At 35.4% G+C, this 26,840-nt stretch overlaps 1 protein-coding gene across 1 annotated transcript in view; it reads left to right on the forward strand.

The window, feature by feature from the left end:
• The window catches only part of LOC144835062 (unconventional myosin-XIX-like), a 31,949-nt gene that overhangs the window by 2,407 nt on the left and 2,702 nt on the right, over positions 1–26,840 (forward strand). Inside the window, exons 4-19 of the mRNA XM_078690078.1 lie at positions 1,126–1,231; positions 1,837–1,946; positions 2,458–2,571; positions 5,286–5,320; positions 5,453–5,526; positions 6,338–6,407; positions 6,577–6,679; positions 18,198–18,395; positions 18,793–18,883; positions 19,830–20,010; positions 21,241–21,430; positions 21,763–21,873; positions 22,456–22,632; positions 23,128–23,220; positions 23,476–23,532; positions 24,057–24,235. Coding sequence (XP_078546204.1) covers positions 1,126–1,231; positions 1,837–1,946; positions 2,458–2,571; positions 5,286–5,320; positions 5,453–5,526; positions 6,338–6,407; positions 6,577–6,679; positions 18,198–18,395; positions 18,793–18,883; positions 19,830–20,010; positions 21,241–21,430; positions 21,763–21,873; positions 22,456–22,632; positions 23,128–23,220; positions 23,476–23,532; positions 24,057–24,235 — 1,889 coding nt within the window. The remainder of the gene's footprint in view (positions 1–1,125; positions 1,232–1,836; positions 1,947–2,457; positions 2,572–5,285; positions 5,321–5,452; positions 5,527–6,337; positions 6,408–6,576; positions 6,680–18,197; positions 18,396–18,792; positions 18,884–19,829; positions 20,011–21,240; positions 21,431–21,762; positions 21,874–22,455; positions 22,633–23,127; positions 23,221–23,475; positions 23,533–24,056; positions 24,236–26,840) is intronic.

Raw genomic sequence — 26,840 nt, forward strand, 5'->3', positions numbered from 1 at the left:
GGTTTGGGTTCCAGCGTGTGTTAATTCATGTTTTAGTGATGGCAAGATTATAGTCACTAAATCTAATAGCCAGGTAAGAGGTTTGGGTTCCAGCATGTGTTAATTCATGCTTTAGTGATGGCAAGATTATAGTCACTAAATCTAATGGCTAGGTAAGAGGATTGGGTTCCAGCGTGTGTTAATTCATGCTTTAGTGATGGCAAGATTATAGTCACTAAATCTAATGGCCAGGTAAGAGGTTTGGGTTCCAGCGTGTGTTAATTCATGTTTTAGTGATGGCAAGATTATAGTCACTAAATCTAATGGCTAGGTAAGAGGTTTGGGTTCCAGCGTGTGTTAATTCATGCTTTAGTGATGGCAAGATTATAGTCACTAAATCTAATGGCCAGGTAAGAGGTTTGGGTTCCAGCATGTGTTAATTCATGCTTTAGTGATGGCAAGATTATAGTCACTAAATCTAATGGCCAGGTAAGAGGTTTGGGTTCCAGCATGTGTTAATTCATGCTTTAGTGATGGCAAGATTATAGTCACTAAATCTAATGGCTAGGTAAGAGGTTTGGGTTCCAGCGTGTGTTAATTCATGTTTTAGTGATGGCAAGATTATAGTCACTAAATCTAATGGCCAGGTAAGAGGTTTGGGTTCCAGCATGTGTTAATTCATGTTTTAGTGATGGCAAGATTATAGTCACTAAATCTAATGGCCAGGTAAGAGGTTTGGGTTCCAGCGTGTGTTAATTCATGCTTTAGTGATGGCAAGATTATAGTCACTAAATCTAATGGCCAGGTAAGAGGTTTGGGTTCCAGCATGTGTTAATTCATGCTTTAGTGATGGCAAGATTATAGTCACTAAATCTAATGGCCAGGTAAGAGGTTTGGGTTCCAGCATGTGTTAATTCATGTTTTAGTGATGGCAAGATTATAGTCACTAAATCTAATGGCTAGGTAAGAGGTTTGGGTTCCAGCATGTGTTAATTCATGTTTTAGTGATGGCAAGATTATAGACACAAAATATAATTGTGAGGTAAGGAGGGGAAGGAAGCATACTATCTATGCCAACAACCCAACCTTGCTACTAAGTATTCTATATAATATATTTTAAATATTGCTTGTAACTTCATTGTCTAGGAGGTTGTGATACGTGGTCATGCTGGCTATCCAGTGCTGTGTACTCAAACAGATTGGATCAATACAGATGATCTTGTTTTGCTTAATCCTCTCTCAGAACCTGCTGGTAAGTGAATTAATAGTAGACACATGTTTCAATGGTTGTTAATAATATACAGGTCTTCCTCCGATTAAAGACCCCTTTAATTAAAAGCTCCTTTAATTAAAAGCTCAATCTAATTTAAAGCCGGATGATCGCCTATCTTTTACCATTAGCTGCTGCCTCCCTCCAATTAGAGATCAGAGACCACAATTTGGATGAATCCAACTGAACAATTTCCTTCAAATTTCCCTGCAATTAAAGACCACTTTAAAATAAAATGTTATAATTACAGTATTATTACATTTTTAGAGTAGAACAGCGGACAATTTGAAGAAAATTAGACAAGATACTGGCAACACACGTTTGTTACTTAACCTAATGTTTTCTGTTCATAGTGCTGAACTGTTTACGTGAGCGGTAGTTAGCTGGTAGATACCACACTCAGGCTGGTAGATACAACACTCAGACTGGCAACACACGTTTGTTACTTAACCTAATGTTTTCTGTTCATAGTGCTGAACTGTTTACGTGAGCAGTAGTTAGCTGGTAGATACCACACTCAGGCTGGTAGATACCACACTCAGACTGACAACACACTTGTTACTTAACCTAATGTTTTCTGTTCATAGTGATGAACTGTTTATGTGAGCGGTACTTAGCTGGTAGATACCACACTCAGACCACTCAAACTGGACATTTTGATGTTCATATGATTCATCGTTACCATAGTAATCAAAAGGTAAACAACGATTTGCTAGTATACTATTGATTTTCAGGAAAATTGATATGTTGGTGACATCACTATTAAAATCTTGACTTCACTTTAATCTTCAAATAATATTGGGCAAAAATATTAATATTATGTCCTCAGTTGCACTTAGAAGTGAGAACTTAGAAATATATGCTGAGCTTCCCTGAAAAGATAATTGTTTTGCTGAATATGCCATTTTATGTCACATAATACTGTAGTTATTCACTTTTTGACCAAAAATTGAAAAAAAAAAAACATTATTTACCTGAAAAACTGTACTTTTTTAACAGTCACGTTTTCTGTCGGAAAATGGGATTTTGGTTAAATTTAACCATTAATTTTGTCTTTTTTTAAAGTAAACCACTATATTTGTTTGTTTTTTATTTCTTTAAAATGAATAACTTTATTAAAACAGCAAAATAGCTTGATTTTATTAATCCTCATTTTCATGTTTTTTTGGGGAATATACATCTTTATTTTATATTATATATTTTATCAGGCACACCCACCACATGTATTTAGAGTTGCAGAAATAGCATTGTGTAATCTTACTAGAAGACTAGACAAGATTAATCAGTCAATAATTGTCAGCGGTGAAAGTGGTTCTGGAAAGGTAATTCAACAATTTCAGTTTTACGTTTCTTTTCACCAATGTAATCAAAGTCAATTTTTTACCTTTAAAACCATTTCTTGTTTATTTTGATAATACAGAGGACATGGACAAGTAATAAAGAGTGCTATCATTTGTTTGACACTGTTACAAAATCTTAGACATCAGCATTTATTGAATGTCACTAAATAATGATAAAACGAAAGCCGAGCTGCTAAATCAACAGTTTCAGTCAACATTTATACATGAAAGTCCTTTGACTCACACATTTCCCCCTACCGAACACACGCTCATGCCAGAAGTTAACATCACAGAAGAAGGAGTCTGCAAATTGCTGAAAGAGCTCCATCCAGCAAAAGCCTCGGGACCTGACAACATAAGCCCAAGAGTGCTCCGAGAACTTGCAACAGATATATCCCCGATATTCTGTGGCTTGTTCAAGAAATCTTTAAATACTGGGATTGTGCCTAGTGACTGGAAGAATGCAAATATTGTCCCTATCTTCAAGAAAGGCCAGCATAGTGACAAAAGAAATTACCGACCTATTAGCCTGACAAGTATCGCATCTAAAGTCATGGAGCACATTATCACTAGTAGTCTGATGAACCATGCAGAATTAAACACTATTCTACATTCTAAGCAGCATGGATTTCGAGCAAGGCGGAGCTGTGAGACACAGTTGATAGAATTTGTACATGATATCACAGCAAATATGATGGACGGTCTGCAAACTGATGTTTGTATACTTGACTTTGCCAAAGCGTTTGACAAGGTTGGACACCAGCGACTGCTGTCAAAATTGGAATGGTATGGGATCAAGGGAAAAGTGCATAGGTGGATAAAGAGTTTCCTCTATGACCGGCAACAACAAGTCGTCATTAATGGTATCATATCAAGCAGTGTGCCCGTATTATCTGGTGTCCCCCAGGGGTCAGTTATTGGTCCCTGCTTGTTCCTTTTTTATATCAATGACATAAGCTGTGGTCTCAACTCTACTATCCGGTTATTTGCTGATGACACCATGATATATACCACCATTACAAGTAATACTGATAGCGGTCTCCTGCAGTCTGATCTCCACAAACTTGAAGAATGGGGTAGGACATGGCAAATGCAGTTCCACCCAGAAAAGAGTGAGCTTCTCACAATAACAAGAAAGAAGAAGAAGAAAGTAAAGCAGAAATACACCCTATGTGGAAGCGAAATAAAGAGTGTTGATGTTGCTAAATACCTTGGCGTCAACATCTCCCAAGATATGAAGTGGAACTCCCATGTGGATGCCATAACTTCCAAGGCAGATAATGCACTCAACTTTTTGCGAAGAAACGTGTGTGTCAGGAACAAACGGATAAAAGGCCTTGCATATAAATGCTGTGTACGCCCTCTATTAGAGTATTCTAATACCGTCTGGGACCCATATAATTCCAATTTAATTGGTAAACTTGAAATGGTACAGAGAAGAGCGGCTAGATTTGCCTGCAACAACTATAAGCGCACGTCAAGTGTAACCGAAATGATGAAGGTCCTTGGTTGGGAAACCTTGGAAAAGAGGAGGAGGATAGCTCGACTGTTAATGTTCCATAAGATACACTACTGCAATGTAGCAGCCGATATGAAACTGGTCATGAAAAACACCTGTAGACCCAGTCGGAGAGAGAACAGTCAATCATACCATATTCCTCACTCAACAGTTGATTACTTTAGGTATTCATTCTTTCCACGCACTGCCATCGACTGGAATCATCTACCAGATAAGGTTGTAAATTGTACTTCTATTCTGGAATTCAAAACCCATATTGTCCAAACTTAATTAAATAGGGTACCCCTTGTCACAACTTACTCTCTGGGGGTCTCTGTCTTGGTGACAGCTCGCTGGGCGCCTGGATGGCTGAGGCGGGGTAAATGGGTATCCAGCTACTTTATTCTGCCTCCTAGGTAGCGGCCCAGGAAAGTGATAGCGGTTGGCACGGACCGTAGATTTCCATAGTGTTTGATGTTGGGTACAGTTTACGCTATTTCCCTATTTACAAGGTGTCTGAATACAATACAATTATATAATAGATGGGATAGATCAAATAATTATATATATTCATACTAACATGTATATATATTTATATAAGTAAAATAAAAAAAAAAATAGATAAGGGAAAGGGAAGAAAAGAAGATGAAAAGAGAGAAAGAAAAGTGAAAGGAGAAGTAAGGGGAAAAAAAAAAAAAAAAGGGGGAAGAAGGAGAAGAAAGAGAAAGAGAGAGGAAGAAAGGAAAAAGAAAGGAAGGGGAAAGAAAGGAAAAAGAAGGGGAAAAGGAAAAAAAGGGGAAAAAAAAGAAAAAATTATAATAATGATAATAATTATAATAATAATAATTATGAATAAATAAGGGAGTCAGTTTGTCTCTGTAAAAGAATAACTAAATAGAAAAGAATAACTAAATAGAAATTCTCTGTAAAAGAATAACTATAAATAGAATAATAATACACAACCAAATACAGTAGAGCTAGCAAAACAGAGTTGGAGGAGCAGAGTCTTCACATATGAAGTTGGCTCCAAATATGAAGAAGAAGAAGAAGTAAATGCTTGCCAGACGTGCAAAGAGGGAATGTTGGCAACCCATTTTTCACAAAGGCAGTTTAGTCAATATTTTTTTTGAACATACAAAAACGTTTGTTGTTCTCTGTTATTTGTTGTGATTACAAATTACTTATTGTTTTATTACAGACATGGAATGCAAGATGTTTACTATGTAACCCTAGGTATGAAAAATAAACACATTTAATTTAATATCATTAGAAAACATTGACTCATGAGTTTTTATTTCATCATAATCATAGATTTGTCTCTGTTGTTACTTTTTTGTTGTAACTTTTTTAATTTTTTGTTCATAGTGGTTTTACACCATCACCAGCAGATTGCATTGAACATAGAATATTAGACTCAAATCCTATTCTTGAAGCATTTGGTAATTATTATGTTTATCTTTAATAAAGTACAGTAAGATACACATGTCATTCTCAAATGTAAAAACATCTATGTACTGTTATGGTCCTAAGAAAGATTGCTAGAAGTTGGACCTTTATTTTTGTTAAATATACAAAATCAGCATTTTTAAATCATATCAATATATCAAATTGTCTATATTCATCATCATTATCATCAACAGATAAAGAAAAAAATAGAGTAAGATTAAGAACAGTGGATAAAGAGATGAGAACCAAATAAAAATGAGCATAATGATAGTGTACCATTAAAATTACAAGAAAACCAGGGAAGAGTTAAATTGTAATTTAACTCTTCCCTGAGAAAACTGAAATATAAAAGTCAACAAGTATCATACTGATTTAAAACTAAATAAATAAAGCTACACCTAACCTAAAATTGATTAATGCTTTATGTAAAATGAAATTTAAAATGATAATTTAAAGCAGTTTGTGTACTGATTTTACATTTTGTAATTCTAGCATAATCTTTAACCTTCAGTCATGGTGCCAAAATCCTTTACACTCCTAATATATAGGCTAAAACCGTTGATCAGCAGTGGGGAACTTACAGTATGTTCTAAATATGAATTTGGTGAGATTTTATGCTCAAATTTAATTTTTGGCAGATTTGGTATCATTAAGACTAGTAGAATTAATTGCAATTGATGGCAATATTCGATGGCCTGTACCAGTATATATATATACACAGTAATATTAATCTTTTGCCACCCAGTACCCTACACCTCCCTACAACTCCATCTCTGTTAGACAACTATTATTTCATTTTCTTAGGCAATGCTAGCACATCCAGGAATCACAATAGTAGCCGCTTTGGAAAGTACATTCAGCTACAATTCAGTCTGTAAGTTTCATACATTATTTTTATTTGTCAACATACTGTTCAACCAACATACTGTATACAGGCCATGCATTTTGAGTTTCTACATATGCCATTTTGTGTGTCATAGCAGGGAAGAATGAAATTACACACAAGAGGAATTCTTATTTTAACTTTCCAATTTTGTTTTCAGTGGAAATCATGTTGTTGGTGCTTCTATTCAGACATATCTTCTTGAGAAAACTAGAGTTGTTTATCAATGTGATGGTGCCAGGAATTTTCACATCTTTTACCAAGTTAGTATTAGTTATGTTTCATTTTTGTGTACCTTTAAACCGGATAACCAACTGTTTAACCTAACTGCTGGAAACTGTGATACATTTGCATATTTTCTGCAGGTTAGAGAAAACCCTGCAATTTATTTCTGTTGCCATGTTTCTAAAGTGAGTAGGCTAATAGACAAAACAAACATATGTCAGCAATTATACCCTTTGGTTGTAATCAGGTTGTTAACATTCTACTGATATTCACAGGGGCCTGTTCTATTATACCCTTTGGTTGTAATCAGGTTGTTAAAATTCTACTGATATTCACAGGGGCCTGTTCTATTATACCCTTTGGTTGTAATCAGGTTGTTAAAATTCTACTGATATTCACAGGGGCCTGTTCTATTATACCCTTTGGTTGTAATCAGGTTGTTAACATTCTACTGATATTCACAGGGGCCTGTTCTATTATACCCTTTGGTTGTAATCAGGTTGTCCAAATTCTACTGATATTCACAGGGGCCTGTTCTATTATACCCTTTGGTTGTAATCAGGTTGTTAAAATTCTACTGATATTCACAGGGGCCTGTTCTATTATACCCTTTGGTTGTAATCAGGTTGTTAAAATTCTACTGATATTCACAGGGGCCTGTTCTATTATACCCTTTGGTTGTAATCAGGTTGTTAAAATTCTACTGATATTCACAGGGGCCTGTTCTATTATACCCTTTGGTTGTAATCAGGTTGTTAACATTCTACTGATATTCACAGGGGCCTGTTCTATTATACCCTTTGGTTGTAATCAGGTTGTCCAAAGTCTACTGATATTCACAGGGGCCTGTTCTATTATACCCTTTGGTTGTAATCAGGTTGTTAAAATTCTACTGATATTCACAGGGGCCTGTTCTATTATACCCTTTGGTTGTAATCAGGTTGTTAAAATTCTACTGATATTCACAGGGGCCTGTTCTATTATACCCTTTGGTTGTAATCAGGTTGTCCAAATTCTACTGATATTCACAGGGGCCTGTTCTATTATACCCTTTGGTTGTAATCAGGTTGTCCAAATTCTACTGATATTCACAGGGGCCTGTTCTATTATACCCTTTGGTTGTAATCAGGTTGTTAAAATTCTACTGATATTCACAGGGGCCTGTTCTATTATACCCTTTGGTTGTAATCAGGTTGTTAAAATTCTACTGATATTCACAGGGGCCTGTTCTATTATACCCTTTGGTTGTAATCAGGTTGTTAAAATTCTACTAATATTCACAGGGGCCTGTTCTATTATACCCTTTGGTTGTAATCAGGTTGTTAAAATTCTACTGATATTCACAGGGGCCTGTTCTATTATACCCTTTGGTTGTAATCAGGTTGTTAACATTCTACTGATATTCACAGGGGCCTGTTCTATATACCCTTTGGTTGTAATCCGGTTGTCCAAATTCTACTGATATTCACAGGGGCCCGTTCTATTATACCTTTTGGTTGTAATCAGGTTGTTAAAATTCTACTGATATTCACAGGGGCCTGTTCTATTATACCCTTTGGTTGTAATCAGGTTGTTAAAATTCTACTGATATTCACAGGGGCCTGTTCTATTATACCCTTTGGTTGTAATCAGGTTGTTAAAATTCTACTGATATTCACAGGGGCCTGTTCTATTATACCCTTTGGTTGTAATCAGGTTGTTAACATTCTACTGATATTCACAGGGGCCTGTTCTATTATACCCTTTGGTTGTAATCAGGTTGTCCAAATTCTACTGATATTCACAGGGGCCTGTTCTATTATACCCTTTGGTTGTAATCAGGTTGTTAAAATTCTACTGATATTCACAGGGGCCTGTTCTATTATACCCTTTGGTTGTAATCAGGTTGTTAAAATTCTACTGATATTCACAGGGGCCTGTTCTATTGTACCCTTTGGTTGTAATCAGGTTGTCCAAATTCTACTGATATTCACAGGGGCCTGTTCTATTATACCCTTTGGTTGTAATCAGGTTGTCCAAATTCTACTGATATTCACAGGGGCCTGTTCTATTATACCCTTTGGTTGTAATCAGGTTGTTAAAATTCTACTGATATTCACAGGGGCCTGTTCTATTATACCCTTTGGTTGTAATCAGGTTGTTAAAATTCTACTGATATTCACAGGGGCCTGTTCTATTATACGCTTTGGTTGTAATCAGGTTGTTAAAATTCTACTGATATTCACAGGGGCCTGTTTTTTTGTTTGTTCTGCGCATGTGTGCTTAGACTTGCCCCAAGTCTGTATTTATTGTCTTTTTTTTTATTTATTTGTTTTCATTTCGACCGCGATTTTTGTCTGAAAATACAGACTTGTGAAACACGTATAGAAATCGATTTGCAGACCGCAAACATCCGATAAGAATGACGTAGGTTATCATACCGTATTTGGCTATATGGGGCGGGCGGTATGTAAATATGGATTTCGAATCAACCAATGATCATTTTGTTTCAAAATGAAAAAGATCGAGTACGTACGTACAGTGCTGAATGTACGATCGAGGCTGAACAACTGTTGAAATATAAAATCGTGTTGCCAAGTTGTTTTGTTTATTAATTGTTTAGTCCTGGCCTAGGCCTCCTTCGTAGGGCTACTCAACTTGTACGTATGACCTGCCAAATAAAACGCCAATAAGGTACATACCACCACCGACGGGCACACAACAGGGCTACACCACCACACAGAACAGGACAGGGTCTGGGTGGGAATTAAATAAATGATCCATTCAATGTTTGATTTGGCGGAGAAGCTAGCCTAACATATCAAGACCAGTTTTCATGTTCTTGGGAAAAATCTCATCAAATGTTTACTACTTACTAGGCATATAAAATCATTTCTAGCCTTCAAAAACTTTCATCAATGTACTCAAGTACACATTGTCTAAACGTAACATAGCGCATGCGCATCGTCTTAGATGTTGAGTCTTTGAAATTCTGAAATATGAATATTAAAACGACGTACGAGTGAGTAGCCAATGGCATGCGGCTGAAACTAGTCAACTGGATAATTTATGCACCAAGAATTCTTGGTGTCAAACCACGTGACTTATAGTAGAGCAGTTAACGCCATAAAAATAGCCAAGTTGTGCACTTCATTACCAAAGCATGAAACTTGCCACAAAGTTTCTTTGATGTATATAGATTCAAAATATCGGGGGGTGCCAAGTGTCCAACGTCCGGTATGGCGGCCATCTTGATTTTAAAATGGCCACCATAAAAACAAAAAGTGTTCATATCTTGGCAACTATAAACAGTAAAGACTTGAGTCTGGTGTTAAATTGTTCACAAACCACATATTTCTATTTGCTCTAATGAAAAGTTTCGTCAAAAAATGACCGGAAATGACGTTTCTTCCAGTTTGACCTTTGACCTCTTATCTGTATATCTCGGTAACTACTGATCATTTTCAATCGATTTTGGTGTCATTTTGTTCACAATAGAGACATTTATATTTGTAGTAATGAAACATTTTCACATAAAATGACTGGAAATACAATTTATAACCTTTGACATATATAATTATGTGAACATACTGTATGTGGTTTACATTGGTATAAATGCACCTAATTTTTTTTAACGAAATAAATGACACTTAATGCAAAAATGACCAGGAATTATTATTCTGAATTTTTGACATTTTCAAAGTACTTACTACAAACTTATCCTGCATTTGTGCAGTAAGACCTACTTTCATTAGTCAGAAACTCAGATAATTCTTGTTTATTTTCGTTGCATCTAAAAAAATGTACTCAATTTTTATGGTAATGGGCCTTTGCTGTAACCATCTGTTCTCTAGTCATTGATTTTTTAACAAAATCCGAACCAAATCAATTCGTAAAAGACATCTCAATATAATTATTCAAGTAATCCTCAAATTAGTGACATGGACCTACAGTACAATATACTGTTCTGTACAAGACCTTTTTAGGCATCCACCTGTGGACTTTCACTTTGAAGGTCTTGGTCTCCTAATCATACAAGAAACAATGTCTGATTTAATCAATCAAAGTAGTGGGTCCAGACAAAGAAGGGGGTGTAAGACCATCCACAGACAAAGAAGGGGGTATAAGACCATCCACAGACAAAGAAGAGGTATAAGACCATCCACAGACAAAGAAGGGGTATAAGACCATCCACAGACAAAGAAGGGGGTATAAGACCATCCACAGACAAAAAAGGGGTATAAGACCATCCACAGACAAAGAAGAGGGTATAAGACCATCCACAGACAAAGAAGGGTGTAGGACCATCCACAGACAAAGAAGGGGGTGTAGGACCGTCCACAGACAAAGAAATGGGTGTAAGGCCATCCACAGACAAAGAAGGGGGTGTAGGACCATCCACAGACAAAGAAGGGGGTGTAAGACCATCCACAGACAAAGAAAGGGGTGTAATACCATCAACAGACAAAGAAGAGGTGTAAGACCATCCACAGACAAAGAAGGGTGTAGGACCATCCACAGACAAAGAAGGGGGTGTAGGACCGTCCACAGACAAAGAAATGGGTGTAAGGCCATCCACAGACAAAGAAGGGGGTGTAGGACCATCCACAGACAAAGAAGGGGATATAAGACCATCCACAGACAAAGAAGAGGTATAAGACCATCCACAGACAAAGAAGGGGTATAAGACCATCCACAGACAAAGAAGGGGGTATAAGACCATCCACAGACAAAAAAGGGGTATAAGACCATCCACAGACAAAGAAGAGGGTATAAGACCATCCACAGACAAAGAAGGGTGTAGGACCATCCACAGACAAAGAAGGGGATGTAGGACCGTCCACACACAAAGAAAGGGGTGTAATACCATCAACAGACAAAAAAAGGGGTGTAAGGCCATCCACAGACAAAGAAGGGGGTGTAATACCATCAACAGACAAAGAAAGGGGTGTAAGACCATCCACACAAAGAAAGGGGTGTAATACCATCCACAGACAAAGAAGGGGGTGTAAGGCCATCCACACACAAAGAAAGGGGTGTAAGGCCATCCACAGACAAAGAAGGGGGTATAAGACCGTCCACAGACAAAGAAGGGGGTATAGGACCGTCCACAGACAAAGAAGGGGTGTAAAACCATCCACACACAAAGAAAGGGGTGTAATACCATCAACAGACAAAGAAAGGGGTGTAAGGCCATCCACAGACAAAGAAGGGGGTGTAGGACCATCCACAGACAAAGAAGGGGGTGTAAGACCATCCACACAAAGAAAGAGGTGTAAGACCATCCACACAAAGAAAGGGGTGTAATACCATCAACAGACAAAGAAGGGGGTATAAGACCATCCACAGACAAAGAAGGGGGTGTAAGACCATCCACAGACAAAGAAAGGGGTGTAAGGCCATCCACAGACAAAGAAAGGGGTGTAAGGCCATCCACAGACAAAGAAGGGGGTGTAGGACCATCCACAGACAAAGAAGGGGTGTAAGACCATCCACAGACAAAGAAGGGGGTGTAAGACCATCCACAGACAAAGAAGGGGTATAAGACCATCCACAGACAAAGAAAGGGGTGTAATACCATCCACAGACAAAGAAGGAGTGTAAAACCATCCACACACAAAGAAAGGGTTGTAATACCATCAACAGACAAAGAAAGGGGTGTAATACCATCAACAGACAAAAAAGGGGTATAAGACCATCCACAGACACAGAAGGGGTATAAGACCGTCCACAGACAAAGAAAGGGGGTGTAGGACCATCCAGACAAAGAAGGAGGTATATTTTATTTTTATTTTTTTTTTTTTTTTTTTATTTTATTTCATCATCACCCTACAGTGACCAAACGTCACCATTAACAGGGCTGATCGTAAAATATAACATATAATATACAAGCAAAAATCAACAGATAACAAGACAACATTTAAATATTACTGATATTAGACAAAACCTTGTGACGGAAACAAGCAAGGGAATCAAAAAAAATATCAACAGATCCATCAATTTTACATAGTGAGTGGTATAACTTAGGCAAACGATTAACAAAACCATTTTTAGTAATATTTACCCTCCCTCTTGATATAGAAAATAAAGCAGGATAACGCAATTGATATTGTGGAACAGAAATAGGAAAGTACACTTCAAAATTACCATGAAAAATTGAGTTCACAGCCTTAAAAAGAAAAATTAAATCAAATAATTTACGCCTATCCGCTAAATTAATAAGAACGTCTTTACTAATAGAACCAAATTTACGCACATAAAATCGACAAAACTTGTTCTGCACACTTTGTAATCTAGAAGACTGGGCAAGAGAAATAGAGTTAAAAATAACACTGCAGAATTCAAGATTTGACCTAACTAAAGATTTGTATAAAATAACTAATGCCTTTTTATCGTTGATATGTCTGCAATGTCTCCAAAGAAAACCCAAAAGCCTATTGCATTTAGAGACTATAAAATCAATATGTTTACAGAAGGTTAATGAACTATCTAAAAAAATACCAAGGTCTTTGTGAACAGAGACTCTTTCAAGTATAATATTCTTAATATAAAAGTCAAAATAGATGGGTTTTTTCTTAAGAGTAAAAGACATTGATTTGCATTTAGAGGCATTGACTGACATATTCCAAGTGTCGCACCAGTGAATGAGTCTGTCAACGTCTTCTTGTAACAACAACATATCATTTAAAGTTTGTATAGACTTAAATAATTTGATATCGTCAGCAAACATAAGAACATTAGAATGACGAGGAACAAAGGAAAAATCGTTAATAAACATAATGAAAAAAAGAGGCCCCAAAATAGACCCCTGAGGCACTCCAGATAAAACTGGAAGCCATTCAGACGCGTTACCATCAAAAGTGACTCTCTGAAACCTGTCCGATAAATAACTTGTAAAAAATAAAATTAAATCGTGATTTAGACAAAATTGTTGAAGTTTGAACAAGAGCAACTTATGGGAGACCCTGTCAAAGGCTTTAGCCATGTCTGTATATACAACTTCGCATTGCCCTTTTGCATTTATTGCGTCATACGCATGTGACAACAGAACAGACAAATTTGTTTCACAAGACCTTCCTGGGTAAAATCCGTGTTGATGGTCACTAATAACTGGTGATATATGTTTAAAAATTTGGTCGTGAACAATTTTTTCAAAAACTTTAGAAATAGTTGGCAACAATGAAACCGGTCTATAATTACGTACATCAGATTTAGAACCAGCTTTAAAGATAGGGCACACGTTAGCTTGCTTCCATTTTATCGGAAAACGTTTCTCAGAAATGCATCTTTCAAATAAAATTTTACAAGGGAAAGAAAGAGGTTTGGCAGCTAAAGACAAAACAATATTACTTAGACCATCATTACCTGAAGCCTTATGAGAATCAATTTCATTAATGTGCTTTTCTATAACCTCCTGATTAAACTCAAGTTTAGATAAGCAATCGATGGGATATTCAGGAAGATTAGGAACATCCAAATCGTTGTTAACAGGACTAAAAACAGAATAAAAAAATTGATTAAGTAAGTTTGCTTTGTCTTTTACAGTGTAAGCTGACTGATTATTAAAATGTAGTTCCGAAGGAATGTTGTTATTATTTTTTCTTGAGGATTTTATCCAAGACCAAAAACGTTTCGGATTACAACTTAAATTACAACATAATGAATTAACATAGGTTCGATACTTAAATCTACAAAGTCGTTTAAAATTTGACCTAGCAAATCGAAAATTTTCAATATTTAACCTATTTGGATTACGTTTTTTTTCTCTAAAATATGATTCTTTAGATTTCAAAGCAGTGTAGAGCTCATTATCAAACCATGGTGGGAGTTTTCTCTTAGGTCTGAAAACAGGGACGAGATCTTTGATAGTAGCAAAAACAAAATCATAAAATAAATTAACTGCCTCATCAATGTCAACGGCAAGATCAAGTAAATTCCAAGGAATATGAGAAAGTGTTTGTATAAAATCTAATTTGTTAAGTTTCTTAAAATTATATAACAATCGATCGTCATTATTGATAAGGTGTTTGTTAAACTCTATAGGATATTTAAAATTTATTGCACAGTGATCAGAAGTGAAAATATCTTCACCGAATGAAACTTCATGGCATATAGTATTGCACAAGACAAGATCAAGAGTGTGATCGGCACATGTCGGAAAATATACAAATTGATTAAAATTATTACCCTGTAAAATATTATCTATAAAAAATTTGCCATTGGAGTTGTCGGGGGCTTCACATTCTACAATATTGCACTTATTATAACTATTCAAACGCCATTTTATCTCAGGTAGATTAAAATCTCCTAATAACATAACGTCATGATTGAAACCCTGAAATTCATATTGCACATTGTTTATAGATTCACAGAGACGATCGATTTGAGATTTAGGTGCCGATGGTGGGCGATAATATATACCAATAATTAAACATTTTTTTCTAGACAGTTGAATTTTGACCCACATTAGTTCTTGACTTTCATCTTCAAACTTAATGAGACGACACGACCTGTATTTGTTGTTAATTAAGAGTAAAACTCCACCGCCTCTCTTGTCCTCTTGCCGGTCCCTGCGATATAGATTAAAGCCATCTAAAGACAGTTCACAATCAATTACAGTGTTATTTAACCAGGTTTCAGTTAATGCTACAACGTCTATGTATCTTGTGCACATGTGACTAAACAATTCCGATTTATATGATTCCATTTTATTTTTTACACTACGAACGTTTTGGTAGTACACCTTTAAAGAGCTACTTTTGTTGTTCGAATTAGTAGCATTCGGGCCAGGATTGACTTCTATGTCCCCTCCAAGTACAACAGACCAAATACGTAGAGTACTAACCGAATTTGAATAGTATGACACAGCCCTGCCAAGGAATTTAAACTTCGATTTCTTTCGTACTTGTAATGATGTAAGGCCAGTTATTGTTATTGCACATTTTGAATAATAAATAGGTATCGGATGAAAATCGTCGTCAATGTAAACAGCATCATTAAAATAGTAGAAAAAGTATTGCACAAAGTTGTTCATAGAACGTTGTGTAAGTTCCAATTCGACTTGGTTCCACTTAACATACTGACCTGGACAGCTGGTTATTGCACATTTTGAATAATAAAATGGTATCGGATGAAAATCGTCGTCAAGAATAAATCGAATGTAGACTGCATCAGTAAAATAGTAGAAAAAATATTGCACAAAGTTGTTCATAGAACGCTCTGTATATTCCATTTCAACTAGGCTCCATTTAACATTTGCATACTGACCTGGACAGCTGACTACACAGACCCCTTCACACACCGGTAATGCTATTCTTTGAAATTCGCTCTGCCGGCCTAGGCTTATTGTGCTAAAATTCACGTATTTATACAAAGATTGGTGAAAATTGTTGTCACAATTGCATCCATATCCACTCCAAAACACTTCGTGATCATCATTAAAGGGATATTGTGTTGGGGTAAACGAGAAAGTAAATGAAATAAACGAGACACAACAGAGCAAAAATACGGCGGTGTTCATTGTTCAAAATCTTTAGTGGATACATGGTATAAGACCATCCACAGACAAAGAAGAGGTATAAGACCATCCACAGACAAAGAAGGGGTATAAGACCATCCACAGACAAAGAAGGGGGTATAAGACCATCCACAGACAAAAAAGGGGTATAAGACCATCCACAGACAAAGAAGAGGGTATAAGACCATCCACAGACAAAGAAGGGTGTAGGACCATCCACAGACAAAGAAGGGGGTGTAGGACCGTCCACAGACAAAGAAATGGGTGTAATACCATCAACAGACAAAGAAAGGGGTGTAAGGCCATCCACAGACAAAGAAGGGGGTGTAAGGCCATCCACACAAAGAAAGGGGTGTAATACCATCCACAGACAAAGAAGGGGGTGTAAGACCATCCACACACAAAGAAAGGGGTGTAATACCATCAACAGACAAAGAAAGGGGTGTAAGGCCATCCACAGACAAAGAAGGGGGTGTAATACCATCAACAGACAAAGAAAGGGGTGTAAGACCATCCACACAAAGAAAGGGGTGTAAGACCATCCACAGACAAAGAAGGGGGTATAAGACCATCCACACACAAAGAAAGGGGTGTAATACCATCAACAGACACAGAAGGGGGTATAAGACCATCCACAGACAAAGAAGGGGGTATAAGACCATCCACAGACAAAGAGTGGGGTATAAGACCATCTACAGACAAAGAAGGAGGGGTAGGACCATATTAACCGAGGAAGCATACAAAAAGAAGATGCAATCAAAATAGGCCTACCACTTGGAAAACAATAAATTGTAGAATAACTGAGGCTTGATTGTTGAAATATAAAGGGTTCTTTGTAAGGTCATTAATAATATATTGATATAAACACGATCATCATACTATTCATTTGACATTCAAATACAGTCTATCTCGAAAAGAAGCTCATACTATCACCTTTTCGAGGTTTTACGGTATTCCATAACATGTATGTTATTTCCTCTGTCAAACTATTAAAACTTTTAGCGAATCAGAAGGTGAAAATTAGGTGCATTTAAGACCAACAAAAACCACATACAGTATATTCACATAATTAAAAATCAATAAATATATGTCAAAGGTCATAAATTGTATTTCCGGTCATTTTATGTGAAAATGTTTTATTACTACAAATATAAAATAATGTATTTATTCTGAACAAAATGACACCAAAATCGATTGAAAATGACCAGTAGTTACAGAGATATACAAATACGAGGTCAAAGGTCAAACTAAAAGAAACGTCATTTCCGGTCATTTTTGGACGAAAATTTTTATTACAGCAAATCGAAATATATAGTTTGTGAACAATTTGAGACCAGAATTAAGTCTCTAATGTGTATAGTTGCCAAGATATGAACATTTTTTGTTTTTATGGTGGCCATTTTGAAATCAAGATGGCCGCCATACCGGACGTTGGACACTTGGCACCCCCCGATATTTTGAATCTATATACATTAAAGAAACTTTGTGCCAAGTTTCATGCTTTGGTAATAAAATGCACACCTCATGTCATTAACTGCTCTACTATTATGCGTGTTTCCCCAGACGGAGTATCCAAACTCAAGTAATACACGTATGAAACGCCATATGTGCAAAAATATTTATATTTTTACAAAACTCCGTCTGGAGCCCAGACTAATGTGTGCTTTGTCCTGGTATTTAACTGACTGTACACCTGTTTGAAAGTATCGAAGCGTGACGGTTTTTTTTCAAAAACTTGAGGTTGTGCTAATGATAGCACCCACAACTGTACAATGACATTACTTCTCCCGTGATTTCACAAGGTTTGCGTGTGAATATAAAAACATGTAATAAGTCTGGAGATCAATGAAGGCAGATGTGAAAAGGATCTTTCTGGTACTGATATTAAACATCTTGGAACAAAATTGTCACTTTGTAATATTTTGTAGTATAGCGAAAGAAAGCACTCACTCTACTAATTTTATCAAAGCATGAAATATATTATTAGTTTATATTATTCTCATTAGTGTGTTAGTTTTTTTAATAATATCATTAACATTTCTTCTTTCAAATTATCATAGATGCTGTTTGGCGCAAATGAAAGGGAAATGAGGAACTGGTTACTAGGAAATGTATTGAGTTCAGACAACTTAAACTATGTGCCACTAAACCATTCAGAAGGTGCATGTAATCAAAAAGATAAACAAGATTTTATAGTAACAAAGCAAGCAATGTCTAATGTTGGACTTAGCAGGTCACAGCAACAAGAATTATTTAAAGTAAGAAACTTTTACTTAATTAGAACTGGTTACTTAATAAACATTGTTTTACCAGGGAAGAGTGAAATTCTCTGGTAAAACATGGTTAAACTTAGTGGTGATATTATTAGTAGAACCTGAACCAAAGCAATGTGTTTAGATGCCTTGGTTGAACTAATCCAGCACATGTGGACAGTAAACATCAGTGAACTTTTACCTAGTTTTTACAATCATGATAGTATATTGATTCAAAACAACTTTTACAAATTTATGGTTTGCCTTTAATGAAAAACCAAATGGTAGTATATAAATAAGTGTTTTAATAGACTGTGGTGTTTTTTATACATAAATCTAATAGTAATGTTATAATTCTATTTTTTGAATTATTGAATTGAATTTGAAATGTGTTTATTTGTAGGTTCTTAGTGGTATACTTCATCTTGGAAATGTAGAGTTTATTAGTGATGATGATGTTACTGGACCATGTGAAATTGATTCTGAAAAACAAGGTAAATGATATAAAGGTTATGCTGTTTAATTATTTTCTGTATTATACCAATAAAAAGATTGCATAAAGTATTTATAGTTTAGCTTAAAGTAGTTGCGACCTTTAAGATTGCATACAGTATTTATAGTTTAGCTTAAAGTAGTTGCGACCTTTAAAATTGCATACAGTATTTATAGTTTAGCTTAAAGTAGTTGCGACCTTTAAGATTGCATACAGTATTTATAGTTTAGCTTAAAGTAGTTGCGACCTTTAAGATTGCATACAGTATTTATAGTTTAGCTTAAAGTAGTTGCGACCTTTAAGATTGCATACAGTATTTATAGTTTAGCTTAAAGTAGTTGCGACCTTTAAGATTGTATACAGTATTTATAGTTTAGCTTAAAGTAGTTGTGACCTTTAAGATTGCATACAGTATTTATAGTTTAGCTTAAATTAGTTGCGACCTTTAAGATTGCATACAGTATTTATAGTTTAGCTTAAAGTAGTTGCGACCTTTAAGATTGCATACAGTATTTATAGTTTAGCTTAAAGTAGTTGCGACCTTTAAGATTGCATACAGTATTTATAGTTTGCTTAAAGTACCTTTAAGTTTTAATAGATTATATTTATAATAAATTGGCGTTTATTTATGATTCAAAATATTCTATCAACAGTTTATATATCTTTTTAGTATTTTTTAAATTGTTTTTATTTCTGCCATAATATAATATATGAGAAATAACTAAAAACAGACATAAGGAATAGCTTAATATTCTGATTGGTTGGCCAAAAAATATATAAAAAAATATCATTAATAATTATGTCATTTTAAAATCTTAAATAATCTTATTAATATTCTTCTCCATCTTCAAAAAATGTTGATAAAATATTTCAGCCAAAGAAAGATTTTCTAATTTACTAATTATTCAATATATCATATTGTTGTACTATTGATGTTGCTTCATCAGGAGTTGACACCTCTGCTGCTGCACAGTTACTTGGTCTTGATGTTGATGCCTTAACTAGATGTCTAGCATTCCGACAAATCACTGCATCTCACAAGCGTAGAAAGAGTGTCTTTATGAAACCTTGCTTAAAAGATGAATGTCACACAAGGAGAGATTGCCTTGCAAAGTTACTCTATGCCAGGTATTTACAAACATTATAAGTATAATATTTGTTTTGTAGTGAAAGGAACCTACTTACTCTTTTAAAAATAATCTTTGAAAGTTGCCTATTATGCTTTCAAAACAAACCCACAAAAAATGCTGTACATACATACATACAAATTTAGTATTCGATTCCATTTTTCTTCCTTCTCTTTTTCTGCCTAGTCTCCTTCTGTCTTGTCTCTCTGCCTAGTCTCTTTCTGTCTTATCTTTTTCTGCCTAGTCTCTTTCTGTCTTATCTTTTTCTGCCTAGTCTCTTTCTGTCTTGTCTTTTTCTACCTACTCTGTTTATGTCTTGTCTTTTTCTGCTTACTTCCTTTCTATCTTGTATTTTTCTGCCTACTATCTTTCTGTCTTGCCTTTTGTGCCTACTCTCTTTCTGCCTCGCCTTTTTCTACTGACTCTCTTTCTGACTTGCGTTTTTCTATTGACTCTCTTTCTGTTTGGCTTTTCTACCTAGTCTCTTTCTGCCTTGCCTTTTTTTACTGACTTTTGTTCAGTTTGACCTTTTCTGCCTAGTCTCTTTCTGTCTTGTCTTTTTCTGCCTACTCTCTTGAGGGAATAGGGACTTTACAAACAGGACGGTTAGGGGAGGACGACGAATATCCTGTGTTCGCTAGAGCGTAAAATCATAAACAGTCGACATAACCGTTTTATTAGTTATGCACCCTTTTGCTTGAAGATGATGACGACCGGCAGTATCTCTGTCCCTCCCCAGACTTGCGGCGCGCTCTTCTGAATTGCTTGTGATACAGCATAGGCCTAGCCTTCCTAGCTAGTAGCCTCGCATTCAAAACTCCACGCAAAATGTATTGCTTTAAGACAGCCATTTTAATCCAATAAAAATGGTATTTCGTTAAACAATTAAATTAGAAGTTCAAATATTATTCAGAGTTTTGAAAATTCCACTTTTAAGTGTAATTTGAACTGTATATTTAAGGTTGTATGTACATTATTTCTAGTCGTTCTCGATAAATGGGAAAATGGCTACTTTATCGTCCTCAAAAAGTTACGACGACTGAATTTCATGCTAAGCTCTGTCCACTTTGTTGAAGCTCATGCATAAATTATTCATGAGCACCGTCCTGTGGCCTCCCGTCCTGTTTCGTAAAGTCCCTATTGTTTATTTAAAAATGTTTTCAACCCTCTTTGGTTTTACAAAAAAAACTAGCTTCGAAGACTGTGACTAAATTATGTTTTAACGTTTCAGAGTTTTTGATTGGCTTGTTGGATTCATCAATGACAGTACCATGGCCAGGAGTTGGCAGTCTTACATTGGTCTACTGGATGTCTACGGATTTGAAAGTTTTTCATTTAACAGTTTGGAGCAATTATGCATAAATTATGCAAATGAGAAGCTTCAGCAACATTTTGTGCACAACTTCCTCAAAGCAGAACAGGTATTCCAACAAACTTATTTTCTATATATAGAGTATGCTAATATACAGTTGGTGCAACAGTGTTTTATTGATGATGAGTGATAATAACAACAGTTCTTTTATTAAAAAAAAAATGAAGAAAAATAATATGGCACTTCTTTTAGTTTATATCAAACGAATCTTGTAAAAAAAATATCAAAATACTAGTATAATTATAATACAATATAAAATAATTAAGATAACAATAATAATTAAAGTTTATGAGAATTATCATTCACTTTTTTTATCTAACAGTGATAATTTATAAACATAATTATACTGCTGATTAAACAGCCATGTTTGTATTATTCTAGGATGACTGTCAATCTGAGGGAATTCCATGGAAATTTGAAGACTTTACTGACAATAAAACATGTCTTGATATTATTGAAGGCAACATCAGTATATTTGCACTTATGAATCAAGTAAGTGTTGCTATTCCACAGCAAAATACAAAAAATAATTTGTCATAGTTTTTCGCCAATTATGGTTGGAAAAGACCTGTATTCTGTAGTTTGTCTTTTTATTGAAAGATAAGCTGCTGTAAAAAAAGATGTATTGAGAATTCGCCTTTCTCAATCGTAGTACGGTACGTCGTATAATAATAACTCCTTCCTATTTTGAATTTGACATTTTGAGAAACAGTGGTTTTTACCAGACAGGCATAGTTTGTCTTACAAACCATAGTTTGTCTTTCCATAAAAATAAACTGTAGTTTGTAAGAAGATAAACAATGGACTTTTGAGCCTAGTTTACACTAGAAAACCTGGTGCTGATGTACTTTTGCACCTCAAGCTTAACCCCAATTTAAAAATATTCACCTGCTGCACATCAGTGATGGTGAGTGACCTTATGCCCAGTGATTTCAAGTTAAGTACAGTAGCACCACAACCAGTTTCAAACTATAAGTTGTTGTGCTTAGTGGAGACTGTCCATCTAAGGATCACAATCATGTTATTATGTCATTTACTTTCTATGAACTAATTGCAAGTTTATCTTGTTTATAGCAATGCAAGTTAAACAGACATTCAGATCCAAGTTCATTTTGTGAGTTTCTTCATGACACTATCAGCAGTGCAAACGTATCTCGTGCACACATGTCAGTGACATCACCAGCTTTTGTTGTGCATCACTATGCAGAGAAAGTTACGTACCAAGTGGATGGTCTAATTGAAAAGAATAAGGTAATATACTTAAAACTGAAAGCCAGTTTTACAGTATATTCACATAAAAGGGGGTTAGAAGGTCATAAATAGTTTCTCAAAGCATTACAATTATGGAATAGTGCATCTGCTTCGTTTAAACTTATTTCTCATAATCTTATAACTGAAAATAAATACCACAGTCTGGAGTACGTGTTCTCTGGTTTTATATCAAAATAACAATTGGTTCACTAACAAAATTATATTTAGAAAACGACAAGATTGTTTCAACCTATTTAACCACACATCCTCTCCATTATTACAATTGCATCAAGTTAAGAACAATCAATTTACCATCTTGCCCTCCTACCCAATTATCATAGCTATTTTTTAATAATAATAATTTTTAATATTTACCTCGAATGGAAACCTTATATTGCTATTACATTATATTTGCTCATTAGATTTAATGTGCAGTGTACACAGGTGAATGTTCATTTACTAATTAATCTGTTGTGTATCATTTGATGTTTTTAGGATGGTATTCCAGCAGAACTTGTAGATTTGCTTAGAATGAGCAGCAAGAAGTTTGTGCAACAACTAGTTGATGCTAATGTTACCAGTTTACAGGTGATTGATCTGGTCATTTGTTTTTAAACACCATAGTAACACTATACTAACACCATACTATCATCAAACTAACAATGTAGTGACTAACACTATACCATTGCTTTTTAAGTTCTGTCTTCATCAATGTTACATCATGAAACTTTTAAACAAAGAATAATGCAGAATAAATGTGTGATATTTATAATGCCATCTTGTCAGTTATGTCAATAGTTCTGTTTAACCTAAAATAGGTTAATTTTATGATTTTTTTTTCAGAGTCCAAGTAAAACAAAAGGCAAAAAGACTACTTCCACAGTGGTATCAAAATTTAAGGTACAGAATCCTAAACTCATACAAAACTTAATTTAGAATCTTGATGAATTTAGTATGGAACATCAATTAAAAAAATACCTTCAAGACCAAGCTCTTGCTTTAGGTTTTTTGCTTTGTTGTTGTTTTTGCTTTCTTGACCATTTTTTTTCTTGAAAGAGGAGAAACAGGGAAACAAGGACTTTTATGGGTTTTCCTCAGCATCCATGTTTTTGTATATTGTTGATGTTTCGATATTTTGTTTCCTGTATATTATATTAATTATAATTTATCTGTAAATTGTTTTTATGATGCTGAAATAAATCAAATAAACATCTGCAAGATCACTCAAATTATTGCTTCCCAATTTTTTTTTTACTTCTGTTGAAAATGTAACTTATAATATATGCCAGATATTTTATTTTTTGATTATCAGACATATTTCCTCAATCCATTTTGTATTTACTATACTTATTTTGGTTGATACCATTTAGTTTTTACATGTAATCTTCGGGGTAACAATCTAACAATTGTATCTTATATCTTAGAATTCATTGGACAGTCTTATGGCTACTTTACATGAAACAACACCTCACTACATCCGCTGTATCAAACCAAGTCTTGAGTGTCAACCAGACAGCTTTGATAACGTTCATGTTATAAATCAACTACGTGCTTGCGGTGTTCTTGAAACAATTCAGATTAGTGCAACAGGCTTCCCTACCAGGTTAGCTTACAGCTATTGTTGTGTGTTCTTTTTATACTAACAGTGCATCCATCTATGACTGGTTGATACCCTTGTTAGTTAAGTTCACTTGAAACAATTCAGATTAGTGCAACAGGCTTCCCTACCAGGTCAGCTTACAGCTATTGTTTTGTGTCTTTTTATACTAACAATGCACCCATCTATGACTTGTTGATACCCTTGTTAGTTAAGTTAACTTGAAACAATTGAGATCAGTGCAACAGGCTTTCCTACCAGTTCAGCTTACATCTATTGTTTTGTGTTCTTTTTATACTAACAATGTACCCATCTATGACTGGTTGATGCCCTTGTTAGTTAAGTTCACTTGAAACAATTGAGATCAGTGCAACAGGCTTCCCTACCAGGTCAGCTTACAGCTATTGTTTTGTGTTCTTTTTATACTAACAATGCACCCATCTATGACTGGTTGATACCCTTGTTAGTTAAGTTCACTTGAAACAATTGAGATCAGTGCAACAGGCTTCCCTACCAGGTCAGCTTACAGCTATTGTTTTGTGTTCGTTTTATACTAAACTTTGCGCCCATCTATGACTGGTTGATACCCTTGTTAGTTAAGTTCACTTGAAACAATTCAGATTAGTGCAACAGGCTTCCCTACCAGGTCAGCTTACAACTATAATTGTTTTGTGTTCTTTTTATACTAACAATGCACCCATCTATGACTGGTTGATACCCTAGTTAGTTAAGTTCAATTGAAACAATTGAGATTAGTGCAACAGGCTTCCCTACCAGGTCAGCTTACAACTATAATTGTTTTGTGTTCTTTTTATACTAACAATGCACCCATCTATGACTGGTTGATACCCTTGTTAGTTAAGTTCACTTGAAACAATTCAGATCAGTGCAACAGGCTTCCCTACCAGGTCAACTTACAGATATTGTTTTGTGTTCTTTTTATACTAACAATGCACCCATCTATGACTGGTTGATACCCTTGTTAGTTAAGTTCACTTGAAACAATTGAGATCAGTGCAACAGGCTTCCCTACCAGGTCAGCTTACAGCTATTGTTTTGTGTTCTTTTTATACTAACAATGCACCCATCTATGACTGGTTGATACCCTTGTTAGTTAAGTTCACTTGAAACAATTGAGATCAGTGCAACAGGCTTCCCTACCAGGTCAGCTTACAGCTATTGTTTTGTGTTCTTTTTATACTAACAATGCACCCAACTATGACTGGTTGATACCCTTGTTAGTTAAGTTCACTTGAAACAATTCAGATCAGTGCAACAGGCTTCCCTACCAGGTCAACTTACAGCTATTGTTTTGTGTTCTTTTTATACTAACAATGCACCCATCTATGACTGGTTGATACCCTTGTTAGTTAAGTTCACTTGAAACAATTGAGATCAGTGCAACAGGCTTCCCTACCAGGTCAGCTTACAGCTATTGTTTTGTGTTCTTTTTATACTAACAATGCACCCAACTATGACTGGTTGATACCCTTGTTAGTTAAGTTCACTTGAAACAATTGAGATCAGTGCAACAGACTTCCCTACCAGGTCAGCTTACAGCTATTGTTTTGTGTTCTTTTTATACTAACAATGCACCCATCTATGACTGGTTGATACCCTTGTTAGTTAAGTTCACTTGAAACAACCCAGATTAGTCCTACGGGCTTCCCTACCAGGTCAGCTTAAAGTTATTGTTTTGTGTTCTTTTTATACTAACAATGTACCCATCTATGACTGGTTGATACCCTTGTTAGTTAAGTTCACTTGAAACAATTGAGATCAGTGCAACAGGCTTCCCTACCAGGTCAGCTTACAGCTATTGTTTTGTTTTCTTTTTATACTAACAATGTACCCATCTATGACTGGTTGATACCCTTGTTAGTTAAGTTCACTTGAAACAATTGAGATCAGTGCAACAGGCTTCCCTACCAGGTCAGCTTACAGCTATTGTTTTGTGTTCTTTTTATACTAACAATGCACCCATCTATGACTGGTTGATGCCCTTGTTAGTTAAGTTCACTTGAAACAATTGAGATCAGTGCAACAGGCTTCCCTACCAGGTCAGCTTACAGCTATTGTTTTGTGTTCTTTTTATACTAACAATGTACCCATCTATGACTGGTTGATACCCTTGTTAGTTAAGTTCACTTGAAACAATTGAGATCAGTGCAACAGGCTTCCCTACCAGGTCAGCTTACAGCTATTGTTTTGTGTTCTTTTTATACTAACAATGTACCCATCTATGACTGGTTAATACCATTGTTAGTTAAGTTAACTTGAAACAATTCAGATTAATGCAACAGGCTTCCCTACCAGGTCAGCTTACAGCTATTTGTTTTCGTTTGATACCTTAGCTAAACATTTTCGATATTGAATAATTAAGCAAAAACTAAAATCGTTGTGTTGTATTGTTTTATAGGTTGCACTAAACATGTTATTTGTTGTAATTTGTATTTTCCTGTATTTTTTACTACAGTATTACAATCCCAATTAAACAGCTTGCTCTAGGACTTACAATACGTATACTGAAAGATGAGGGCGTATCAATTTGATCTCTGATGAGTGTGCCTACAACTGAGGGACTAGTGCTGTACCGCCGTACCACGACGAT

Source organism: Antedon bifida, chromosome 2, assembly GCF_963402885.1.
Source record: "Antedon bifida chromosome 2, ecAntBifi1.1, whole genome shotgun sequence".
In the NCBI taxonomy this organism is placed as follows: Eukaryota; Metazoa; Echinodermata; class Crinoidea; order Comatulida; family Antedonidae; genus Antedon; species Antedon bifida.